Source organism: Arachis duranensis, chromosome 3 (genome assembly GCF_000817695.3).
Source record: "Arachis duranensis cultivar V14167 chromosome 3, aradu.V14167.gnm2.J7QH, whole genome shotgun sequence".
NCBI lineage: Eukaryota > Viridiplantae > Streptophyta > Magnoliopsida > Fabales > Fabaceae > Arachis > Arachis duranensis.
In genome coordinates this window covers 2,119,667-2,132,368 of record NC_029774.3, presented here as the reverse complement: position 1 = coordinate 2,132,368, position 12,702 = coordinate 2,119,667, and the positions used below count along the sequence as shown (strand labels likewise).

At 33.9% G+C, this 12,702-nt stretch overlaps 1 protein-coding gene and 1 non-coding gene across 4 annotated transcripts; one reads left to right on the top strand and one right to left on the bottom strand.

The window, feature by feature from the left end:
• Positions 1–145: 145 nt before the first annotated feature.
• LOC107476898 (probable NOT transcription complex subunit VIP2) lies at positions 146–5,747 on the bottom strand. Of its 3 annotated transcripts, XM_016096838.3 has the most exons (15): positions 5,520–5,747; positions 4,785–4,903; positions 4,261–4,369; positions 4,008–4,186; positions 3,805–3,853; positions 3,484–3,690; positions 2,903–3,088; positions 2,724–2,819; positions 2,111–2,199; positions 1,835–2,020; positions 1,287–1,709; positions 1,151–1,203; positions 1,031–1,072; positions 602–746; positions 146–477 (listed from the first exon to the last, which is right to left on the bottom strand). In XM_016096838.3, the coding sequence occupies exons 2-15, from the start codon at positions 4,800–4,802 to the stop codon at positions 418–420; spliced, it is 1,842 nt and encodes a 613-aa protein (XP_015952324.1). In that variant the 5' UTR covers positions 4,803–4,903; positions 5,520–5,747; the 3' UTR covers positions 146–417. The 3 variants fall into 3 exon arrangements, with proteins under 3 accessions (XP_015952324.1, XP_015952321.1, XP_052115711.1); XM_016096835.3 differs by having other exon boundaries at positions 3,484–3,853; XM_052259751.1 differs by having other exon boundaries at positions 3,484–3,853; positions 4,300–4,369.
• LOC127745971 (small nucleolar RNA snoR35) lies at positions 4,261–4,341 on the top strand. The gene has a single exon (XR_008007595.1). It is a non-coding gene; the product is annotated as a small nucleolar RNA snoR35 (small nucleolar RNA).
• Positions 5,748–12,702: the final 6,955 nt, after the last annotated feature.

The following is a 12,702-nucleotide window of genomic DNA, read 5'->3' as shown; positions in this document are numbered from 1 at the left end:
CTTTTAACTGAAATCCTAATTCACAACAGATTAGGCTATAGATTAGTCTTTAGCCTGTCAGATTGAGATATTCTAACAAGTTAAGATTAATTAAATCATTATTCAGCTAGCTGTGAACTCTGAAGCATAATTCCTAGGAACTATATCAAATATTAACAAAGGTGCTTTTCTTTTGTGCATTGGAGCTAAGGGGCAGACAAAATCCGTCAGATAACTAGGTTATCGAAATACCTACGTATCATAATTCTTCTGTTCAAATTGGGGCAGTTAAAGATGAAATGCTTGGATCACTCAAGCGACATATAGTAAGAGAAAGCCCAAACTAAAGGAATACTTATGCTAATGACTTTCTGAGGAATTAAAATCCAGAATGAAAATTTACAGTTGAAACTCTACAATAAAGGTTCTGATTCCTACTCAATGCTGTGGTAGAGGCGGTCTCTTTTCCAACATTTCATAATGTAGAACAAAGTTATCCTGCAAGGATGTTTTTTTCATTAGAGGCCTAAAATATGATCAGGGATAAAAGGAAAACAATTAAACATTGGAACACGAGAAATAGTTTTAAGAACATACGAATACTATTATGTATAAAGCTAACCTTGCGAACAGTTTCAAATGTGTTTGGATCGAAACAGTGATAAGATCCTCTCTCGTATGTGTTCGTTTTAACAAGAGGCTCCATGTTGGGAACTCTTATAAACCAGAAACGATTTTCTTTGTGATAATACCAACCTCTATTGTGCCTGAAAGCAACAACCACCTACCTTGTTAGAAATTATTGATCAGAGGAAAACAATTTAGATTTTAATTCAGGAGTTCCTGCCCAATTTACATTTTGCTGTAGGAACACTTAAACTCCGTGACTGATAAACAAAGAAAGGTTACCAAGTATTGACTGAATTACTGAATTAACCATTAATTGCTCCCAAATTGTAACAATCCCAACATAATTGGGAAATAAGCCCTAACCACAGAAAAATAAAATATAAATAACAAAAAAAGGATGAATTGGAGGGTATGTGCATACAGCTCGTTTGCAGCATATAATTGTGCTTCGTCTTTGGGCATGCTGCAGCCAAGAAAAAAAAGTGGTTAATTATAATACTAAGCAAGCCAATTAGAAACCAAGTAAGATGTAATTGCAAACCTGTAGAATATGTAAAACAATGTTTCCACCGAAAACTTTGAAAAGTAACCTTGCTGCATCATGCAATAAGCAGTAAGCCTAATGAAGGATTTGCAAATAAAGAAATCGATTCTATAGCATAATTAAAAAACCTCACATGTAAAGCAGGGGGCTGCTTTGCGTAATAACATTGTGGCACATTAAACTCTGGATCACCCTTTGCAGGTTCATCAGACCATGGAGACCCAAACGTCTTGTGTAGATTTTCTGATGAATTCAAATTTAATCCAAGTGTAGTAAGATCAATTCCAAGTGCAAGAGATGTCAAGTCTGGATCACTCATCCTGATCACACTTAACAAGCCAAGCAAACCAAATGGATCTGGTGTGGATTGTGCAGATTGCATAGCTTTCATGCCCTGATCCCGAAACGACTGATTTACGGCTGACATTTGAAGGCGGAACTGCGACTGATTCTGGTGCTGTTGATACTGCTGGAGGATCTGGTCATACTGACCCATACTAGAGACTGTATTTGGAGAATTTAGTGGCCTTAATCCAATCCCAGGAGGTCCACTTGCCTAGAACAAATCCAGAAGTGGTTAGGATGGCTGAAATCTTGCTTCAGAATGAATATTAAAATCGAGCAAACTAGAGAAAGAACGAGGCTTATTCATTACAACAGCAATTTAGAGAGCTTGCAGACCTGCGAATGATAAGTTGAATGCGTAGATGGAAAAATATCTGATCCATGTAGATGGAGAAGATCCTGGTTGTTTACAGATGAAAATGAGACACCACCACTACTCACCGAAGGAGCATGTTGTTGTTGCTGTTGTGTACGATGTGATGAATATGTTCCCCCCAAGCTAAAACCAGCAGACCTCCCCATCTGCATATTACAAGGATAGAATAATAAGTGAGGAATATATATATATATATACATATAAAGATTTCTTAGTCTTTTAAACATGCAACTCACCGGGAAATGTTGAGATTGCATCATTGGTACAGCATTGTCATGAAGCTGTTCTTTCTGGTGCATATCCATAGCATAATCAGCATTGCCACCTGTAAAAATAAATAATATAATATGGTTACTAAATTAAAGATCTGCGAACAAAGGTAACCAAAAATAAGGAGAATCACTAAGTTGTCATTTAATCAAAGCAATCAAAGCTCCAACAGTGCGGCATCACAAATTCCTCTTTAAGGAGAATCACTAAGTACGAGACATTTTAGAATCCTCACTAGATCTATAGCCGATCATTTAATCACTTGATGAGATACAAACCAGGAAACCATATGCTTATTTAGCACCTTACACGACTTATAATGTCAGAATATGATAAACAAAGCAATAAAACCAAGCACCAAAGGAACTAAGGTAGATATGCACGTAAATCCATAAAACTTTTGAAAAGAGAAAGTGCATAATTCAGTCTACAACTCAACTCTCTAAGAAGAGACTCTTTAAACAACAAATCATAAGGCAACTATACAAAAAAACTATTTGAGAGCATAAAACAGCCAAAATTGCTAGAAAGAAATGCACAACAGCCAATCAGGTCACATATCTTCTCCGGTTACTACACCTTTGAATCCTGGCAAAGCTGGGAAATCTTCATTTTGAATACTAAACTCTTGGTTTTGTTGAACGATGGGACTAAGACCCTGCTTCCGTAAAGAACCTGAGACATGTTTGTACAATAAATCACCATAAAAGAAAGTGGACAAATGTCTCAAATGCAAAGGAAAATTTTCGTTTGCATACCCAATTGTCCTTGAGGCCCTCCAGCAGAACTAGGTCGACTAGTCAGTTGAGGGAAGTCATTCATGTCAAAAGGAGAATTATCACTCGAGTTTACATCATTCAACATACCCATAACATGGCTTTGTGAAAGTGGACCACCAGCATTGGGATAAGAGTTCCCTAGCATTGAAATCACCTGCGGAGATCCTGAATCAAGAAGCTCTTGTCACCACAAAGAAATACTTCAAAACCTATGGTAAGCTCAAATGAGTATCAATCGTAGGAAAAATATTTATGCATTCAACATGCATAAAAACAAATATAAATGATTTCATCAAGCATATTATATACAAATCTAAAACAACCAGCAATTCTTTAACAGTTTTCAACATGTGGAAGCGAACGATGTGGTTGCATAGAAGGCCAACTAGTTGGACAAGCTAAACCAATGCAAACAGAAAATAAAGTCATCTTCTATATGGCTGCACTTGGACACTCATCATGCACAAAGCAAATGCAATTAGGGGTCATTGCATGAGAACATCTTTGTGGATAAGTATTGCTTCAACACCATTATAATGGACATCCATAAACATCCGTACCTTGTGGAAGCACACCACTCATCAATCGATTCTGTCCCTGTACTCCTAAGCCAGCAGATCCACTGTTTGCACTCAAATGACGGGATGTGAGACCAGGTACAGACAATCCTCCACCAGTCCTTCCAAGGTTCCCCCCTCCAACCATGTTTCCCACAGAACTTGTGATTCGAGGACCCGCATTTCCCAAAATTTGGGATACTCCCAATCCTGGAACAGCATTTCGGTTACCAATTGCAGCGGATGTTGGAAGAATCCCAGGAATAGAACCTCCAACTCCATTTGTGCTACTACTAAATCCAGGGTTTCCTACAACATTTATACCTCCTCTATTGGCGACTCCCGAGTGTCCATGGGCACTTCCATGAGATAGCTGCAAAATTTAATTGAGATAAATGAACCCCTGATAAATTATGTAACAGTAGGAGAAGGATGATAGGAAGAAGAGTTGATATTATGCACAATATTCTATTAACTACTCTACCAATCTATAGTGTAAAGAAACAAACAGATGACATAACAAATACCTGGGATAATGCAACAGGCAGATTGTTGGAACCAAACCTTCCACTAGAAAGGCTACCTGTTTGTTGCTGAACACCACCGGATGGAACACTATTTATTGTTGAGTTTCTTGATGTGAGTGTACCAGGCATGTTGGGTACATTAAAGCTCCCATGAATATTGTGCAGTCCTTGAATGGATCCTGCACCAAGAACCTAGCAATTATACAACTAAATGGGACAAGAAAATGAATTAATGCCAGCAAAAGCTCCCCACCAGTATGATGAAAGACAGGGGAGGCTGCACCAGACTGACCAGAGAATGAAGTAGCAAAAGACCTCCCAGCACCATCTGGAAGATTTGAAGCAGAACCGTTCAGAGAAGACTGCAAGGAAATCTCAGTTAAAATTTACTTTTATGATAGACATGTAGTAAAAGGAATAAAATCAAGACATGGGAACCAACATCCTAGGGAAACTGTACTAGACTGGAATTTAAGCACCTTCAAGGCAAACAACATGCATACAAGAAAGCGAGTAAGTTCTAACACTCATTAAGTAACAGAAGTTAATCCCCAGTATAAGCCAGCTAATAGTCTGTCTGGTCAATCCCTAATAGAAAAACCCTAGTTTTCCTAATGCAACCAAACAAGCAGTTATTCAAACTATCCGAGAAAATTATAGTAAAAAAATCTGGTAGCCATGACAATGCAAAGTAATAAAACGGGAAAGAACAAAAATTGAAAATCTTCTCCAAATGACAGAACAAAATGGGAAGCATTTCAAGGTATAAGGGAATACATTAAGTAGCCCTGACATTGCTCGAATTTTAACAGGCCAAACTATAAGTCATCCCTTTCCTGAGTCCTCCCTTGAACACCAACCTGAAGAGCGTTTTCCTTGCAACAAATCAACACAACCTATAGAGGATAAAAACAGTAACTTGTAAGAATGAGCAAACTCTATATTTGTCCATAGGAGACACCAATAACTTACTGAAGCAGAAACCACAGTTAAAACTTAAAACTAATTATCAACACGGGGACTGTCATGCTTGAAAATAAAGAATCAAGAACAATGACTTAACCAAACACTTGGCAACACTGAAAAGTAACAATACATCAAAAAAATGACAGTGTTGAATGAACGCACATTAAAACCAAGAAAATCCGCCAGATTCCTAACCTAAAACACTTAAACCAAGCTCGCAAGCTAAAAACACACTTCCAAATGCACATTAATCAGACATCATCCAAATTGCAGATTCCTCTATCATCTCACATCTTAAATTGAAAACAAAAATCAACCAAACGACAGTTCAATTGACGACACATAGCTTCAGTTGCACGAACAAGAAATTAGCATTAATAGCAGAAAATTAAATTCGAAGCTTAAGAACTGGAACCGTAAGATCTAAAACAGTGAAAATAATGAGTAGCGCAAACGCGAAGATCTAACTTCTAAGAGAATGAAATGAAGGAGTTGTAAGAGAGAGCACAGTAGATCGAAGCTGCGAACGAGTCGACTCGGCGATACCTGAAGGAGCAGATCGGAGCTGCAAGAAGGTTCTGAGTCAAAGAGCGAGTTCGTGAGCCCTAAATCGAAAACCAGAGAGAAAGATAGAAAGCGATAGGTATGAGCGAGAGAGAAAGAGAGAGAAAACAAGATAGAGAGAGAAAAGCTTCGGGTTGGGTTTGGGTTTGAGTTTGGGTTTGTGAAGACAGAGACGAGCGTTTACGAATTTCTGTGATAAGTGGAAAAACGAAGGGGGAAAAATAAAATTATATATAATATATATATTCAAGTTATATATATAATTAAAGTATTAACCGCTGGTGAGGATTCTCCACCAAGCACCAACACCTTGGGCCTCATTTGTGAAAAGTTTATGCCACTTGAGAGTTGAGACTTGTGAGATTCCATGGAGTTATTCAAATTCAATTAAATCCAATTAAAATTGCTTAATAAATTTAATCTAATTGAAAAACCAAAAATACAATATGCAAACTAAAAACTAATTACTAAATTAATTACTATATATTTATTATAAATATATATTATTTAACTCATTTTTAATATCTATTTTATAATATTTGATTTACTTTTTACTTAAAAGTATGATGATTTGGTGAGATAAACAAGTATTTGTTATTCTTGTTAACTTATTTTTAACTGTTTTAAAAATACTTTGTGTAAAATATTAAATATTTATGACTTAATATTTTTTTTTAAGTGAAATTCGAGACTTTTAGATAAAAATAAAAAAAATTATGTCATTTAAGACTTAATATTTTATTTTAAGTTATTGTTAAATGTTAATACTAATAGCGTTAGTTGAATACTATATTAACTTTACCTCTAATTTTATAGAAGAACCATTTTTAGAAAGTCAAAATTTTGCTTTAAAATTATAGTGACGTTCAATGCAATTATGGTAGTATTAGTTTTTTTTAAGAAACCTCTAATCATATATTCTCATATAATATATTATACAAAGAGCTCATCTCTAAGTGTGTTTTTTGACTTTTTTTTAACAATATTCTCATATAATATTGTTAAGTGTATTTTCTTTTGTAGAGAGAAAGGATTTAGGGATTTGTTTTAGATAGAGCTTGTCATTATAGGAGATCGAGATGGTGGTGGTGGTCGAGACGGTGTTCACGGCTGCGGTGGTGGCAGAGTTAATGACAAATGGCAGAAGAAATAAGAGATATTAGACCATCTCCAGTAGAAAATTCATCCCAATTCCTATTTATGGCCCACCTGTCATAAAAAGTTACATCAGTTTTTGCATCATAAACAGTAAATAAGAACTCAAATCATCTCTTTCTTTTCCATTAGGAGGAACTAACTTTAGTCCCTGTTGTGGTCCCAGTTAATTAATTAATTAAAATATTTAAAATTAATATAATTAAATTTTTTCAATAATATTATTTAAATTTAAAAATTTAAAAATAATTCACTATTAAAAGATATTGATATTAAATAAATTCATATATAATTCATATATTACAATAATATTATTTACATTTATAAATTAAAAAATAATTCATTGTTAAAAAATATTAATATTAAAAAAATTATATATAAAAATAATACAGTTCATACCCTCACTCAATATACAGCTAGACCTAAAGTGAATAAAACCTAATCTACAGACATTTGTCAGGTCAACACCAACCTGATCTTATAAAAGTTGGTCATAATGACGTTAGACTTGGAATTACTTAGCTGAATAAGTAATCATTTCTTACGATCTCTCTTACTCATCTACAAAGGAGATTTTAATAACTCCCCTAATAAAAGGGAACAACTACCCACTTAAAGATAACTTGCCATGTGACAAGCTATTATTGGCATTCACAAGTCCCTTTGAGGAGGAACTCCTTCTCCTCGGAATGTGAGCGGGAACTCAATTTTTCTTTTCTCCAACGGTTGATGTCAGAAAAAGAGAAAATGGAACCTGAAAGTTACTCCATTGGAGTTGCTCTTAGGATATATTTAGTTTACGTTTTTATTTTTAGTATTTTTTATTTTTTAAAATTTGTGAAAAGAAAATAAAAATAACAAAAATAATAAAATTCTGTTTTTTGTTTTTATTTTTTATTTTCTTTTTTTATAAAATTTAAAAAATAAAAAATACTAAAAATAAAAATAGAAAATAAAAATACAAATCAAAATATCAAACTTACTCTAATGTAGTGGAGCATGTTTCTTGGATATTTTGGTGGTCTATAAAATTTTTTGAAAGTTTAATTACGACTCTATAGTTTCGTAAAATTTTTAATCAGGTCCCGATATATATTTTTTTAATTGAGTTCTTGTATCATTTTTTTCAATTAAGTCTCTCTTAACAGTAAACATTACAAAAAATGTTAAGAATGGATAAATTGATCATTATACCCCTCATCTACCCCTTACAAATCATTGAGAATCAATAGGTTCCGAGTCTCACTCTCTTCGCCTCTTCCTCAAACTTCTCTTCTTCTGTTTCCTTCTCTTACTTTGTGAATACTTATGGATCAAAGTCACTTATCTTTAAGAGTTTCTAGTTCCAAAACCCTCGTCAAGAAGACACATATTTGTTTTTGTGGTGAGGTAGTTACTGTGATGTCTTCTTCGGCAGTAGCAAGCCATGAAAGAATGTATGTTAATTGTGGAAGAATGCTAAAATACAAGTTTTTCGAGTGGATTGATAATGAAGAAGATGAGAATAGTGGATGGTTGAAGCAAAAGGAAAATAGAGTTTATTGCTTTTGTGGAGACACTCTGATTTTTCGGAATTAAAGTACATCAAGAAATCCAAACATAAGATTCATTTCTTACCCTATCAGGAGATACAAGTTTTTTGAGTGAGTTGATGAAAAAGAAAAAAAAATTATTTGAAAAAGATAGAGTGATAGGTTCACAGCAATAATTTGGAAGGATAAGAGAATTGGAGGCACAAGAAAGGAAGATAGAGAGATTAAGTGTGGATCTAGAGAGATTAATTGCAGAAGTTGGAGAAATAGATGCTTGTATAGAAAGGTTGTGTGGTGAGCTAAGTTTAGTCCAAGAACAATTTGGTAAAATGGAAGATACTATGAAAAAGTAAAACAAGATGCAAATTATAATGACTTTGATATTCGGTGTTTTGATTGTTGCAGTGTTATTATAAAGATGTAAAAAGTATGGCTGTTATGAACCTCCTCTTTTTTATCATATCATCAGAGTCCCCCTCGTAATTGTCTATATCTTCAGTCTCATATCCATCAGATATTTCCCCAACTTGCTCATCACCCTCCGCTAAACCTTCATCAACTTGAGTTGTTTCAGCTGTTGCAGGTCCCTCATCATTCAGTGGGCCAGTGAATCCCTCAAGTGCATTTGATTGTGGATCATTATCTTCCACCTTAAACCCAAAGTGATTCTCATGGTCACCATCATTAGCACTGTCATTAAATACCTCTTCACCTTAATCAGCATCCACTTCAACCTCTATCAACTTAAAGCTACTGTCTTCACCTTCCTCTAGCACATAATCAACATCACTAAAAGTGATTTCAATCCCGTTACCTTTTCTGACTCCATCGACAACGTATACCTCGCTATGTTTGCAAGAACTTGACACCAGTGATTTAGCCAATCTCATCGCATTCCTATCGGACTTTATCTCTCTAATACTTGACTTTAAATCCATCCCTGATTCCTTGTACCATAACCTGGTGTATCCCTTATACCCTAGTTACTTTAGTTCACTCACAATTTCTTGCAATGACCATACATCAACGTTAAAATGTAAATCCTCCACAACCATTCCTCCTAAATACTCTAATCTGTGTCCACTGTCAACAAATTTTCTACCGTGGTGGACCTCAATGGTGAAATTCGAATCACCCATAACTGCATACCAAAAATAAGAAAATACAATACCATAAATTTCTATTCAACCATTTTTAGAAATAAAAGAAAGCTCTAATAAACAATGTCGTAAATTCCCCCTAGGAGAAAAAAAAGAAAAATATTTCAATGACGGACAAGGTCAAGCGTTGTCTTACCTAAAAGTAGCAGCAACGCCTACAACGAAGACGATGACACCGGAGAAGCGATACCCTCCAGCAATGTTTCAGTGGAGTTGATCTCGCCTGATGACAGAGTGTGCAATAAACGAACGAATAAGGAGAGGAATGTGAAGAATTTTTCTCTGAGTTTAGGAGACTGAACAGATTTTATTTAAGTCTGACAGGGTTATTTTGGTCTATAAGAAAATAACAGTGAAAGCGAATTAGGGATTTAGGAAAAAGTTTAAAAATCATTAATTTAGGAACGAAATATTCTATTAAATCAAACTATCTGATCACAGTAAGAATCTAATTGAAAAAAATGGTACAAAAAATTAATTAAAAAAAAGCATACGAACCTAATTAAAAATTTATAAAACCAGAGAACAAAAAAGTAATTAAACCTTTTCTTTAACCATAATGATAAAGGTATAAAACCTTTGCCCTTTTTTTTCGGTCTTGAACCTTTCTCTTAAAAAAGAAATCCATATCTTTTCTTTTGGGGAGACACAATCCTTACCGAATATAGCACCTAACAATTTCTCTATTTTTGGACCGCGAGGCTTTGTAGCTTTGCTCATGGGTGATCCTGTTCTTTTTTGTTTATAAATAAATTTCATGACAACGGAAGTTGAAAGCCCACTCTGAACTCTCCGGAATAACGAAAGGAGGGGGAGACCATAACTTGATCCATTACCACACTAAACGAGGCTTATTTGTGCTAAATGATAGTTGACTAAACAGCAATAACTTGGCCCAAAATAAAGCTATCCCCCAACAACAACAAAACATTATTTACCAAAAAAAAAAACTAACAAAACATTAGATCTTTAATTAATTTGTATTGGTCAAATAATCGACTCATTCGTCCACTCAAACAACTATTAAAAGGTTTAAATATTGTCTTAGATATGTAATAACTCATAAATTTTATAATAAATTAGTCATTAGTATGTCGTATAAAACAAAAAAAGATTTATTTATCTTGTATTTTAAAAACACATGCTAATATTACAAATTAAAAATATTTTTATTAAAAACACAAAAAAAAATTAAATTTTCAATACATTTGTTTTGTTTACAATAACTGCAGTGTATATACAATAACACATCATATACTTAAGATTATACATAATGATGAGAAATATTTCCTTTATTTTGATTATAATACCCAATAACGATTTCAAAATTTTCAGAGATAAAATAACAATTTGTCCAAGAAGGTATAGCATTGTAGGGTAATCACAATCTACTTTTAGCCCTTGTCAAGCATACAGCTCATTTTTTTTTCTGCAATAATGAATAAAAAGATTTTAATTATTTTTAACTTTTAGGCTTTTAGCATTGGTGTAGGTTATGATGAACATAAAAAATGATGAAGAGATAAAAAATTATTTTCATAAATAGATAGATATATATTTACCTAAAAAAATATATATTTTTATTAATATTTAAAATTAATTTACATACTCTTCTTTATTCTTTTCACACAACTTTAATTTTTAACATAGAAAATTTTTTTTTCAAAGATATGAGACTCGAACCTTCAACCTGTTAGTTGAGTATGGGAAGATTATGCCCATTTAAGCTATTTAAGCTATTACTCTTTTTTTTAGGAGACTCCTCATACTCAATTAAGAGGTTGCGGGTTCAAGTCTCCTACTTTCCAAATTTTGCCAATGAGTAATAGCTCAAATGGCATAGTTTCCCCATACTCAATTAACAGGTTGCGGGTTCGAGTCTCCTATCTTTGGTCCAAAAAAAACATAGAATTATTTTTTAGTATTTTTTTTTAATAACTCTCTCAAAAAATTCATTATTAACCGAACACCTAACATAGTAACTACTATTGGCCTAAAATCTATAAAAGTCCAAACACATACATATTATCTGATCCCATGTAGGGATGTCAATGGGGCGGGGTGGGGCGGGGGATGCCTCCCTGCTCCCCGTTTCTGCCCCCAGAATTGATCCACATCCCCGCTCGATCCCCGCCATGGGGGATAATCGTCCCCATCCCCATTTCTCGCGTTTACCGTGTTCCTTGAAAGGTCCTATTCCCCATCTCCCTATGTTGAACATTTATATGAGTAAAAAATAAAACAAAAAACAAAAAACAAACTACAAAACATTATTGCAAACATATCTTATCTAAGATTATAAGTCCAGAAATACAATATAACAAAATAATCCATAAGGAGGTAAGCATTGAGCAGGAAGAGTGACCGGTAGTGACTGACGAGGGGGTATGTTGCTATGGCTGTGACTGTGGACACAACTATGGGGGATTGGAAGTTTTGAACTTTTCTGAAAAGTTGGGGCTTGGAAACGGTGCTAAGTGGAATAGTAGGAGAGAATTAAAGACATTCAATAAGATAGAGTCAGGATTTTCAATAGACGAAATTACGAAAAAATCCTTATATTAGAAATAAATTAAGGATATTTAAATAAACTCAAGAATTCGGGAAATTACCGGGGACGGGGCGAAAATCCCGTTCGAGTTTCCGCGTTTGTTTCGGGAAAATTTTAGTCCCCATTTCTATCCTCACGAAAAAAATTCTTCGCCTTTTGAAAAATGTTGACACCTCTAATCCCATGTGATCCAATCTTAATGAAAAAAAAAAAAACAATTTTTTTTCCAGGCTAATGAAAACAATGTGAGAACTGATGTGGAGTGAAGACAGATTAATTATCAATTATATATTTGGAAAATGCATGAAAGTGGCCATACGATATTTAATTAAAAAGTGTCATCACTATCTTAGAATCTCATGCTTATCTTTCATTATTTCTTTGCCCTGAACAAATGGCATTATTATAGCATGCATGCTTCTACTATGGTCCACTACTCACCAATGGCATTGCAACCAATATTTTTATTTATTTGTTTATTAGCTTTCTCATAATAGTGATAGTGGAATGATCAGAATTCAGAACAAATCTGTTAAAAAATATATATATTTACGAATGTTTGGTTCAGAATTAAAGGGAAAAAATTAATTGTGCTTCAGAAAACCATATGCAATCCAATTATTAAAAAAAATGTTGCTTTCCCTATACAACATATAATATAATTGTTGCATGAATTAAAGGGAAAAAATCAATTGTGCTTCAGAAAACCATATGCAATCCAATTATTAAAAAAAAAAATGTTGCTTTCCCTATACAACATATAATAT

Excerpts from the sequence above, each read along its gene's own strand:
- LOC107476898 (XM_016096835.3), bottom strand. Across the intron at positions 2,021-2,110 it reads TGCAATCTCAACATTTCCCG|ATGGGGAGGTCTGCTGGTTT; the intron begins GTGAGTTGCATG and ends TGTAATATGCAG. Across the intron at positions 1,073-1,150 it reads TTGTTTTACATATTCTACAG|CATGCCCAAAGACGAAGCAC; the intron begins GTTTGCAATTAC and ends TCTTGGCTGCAG.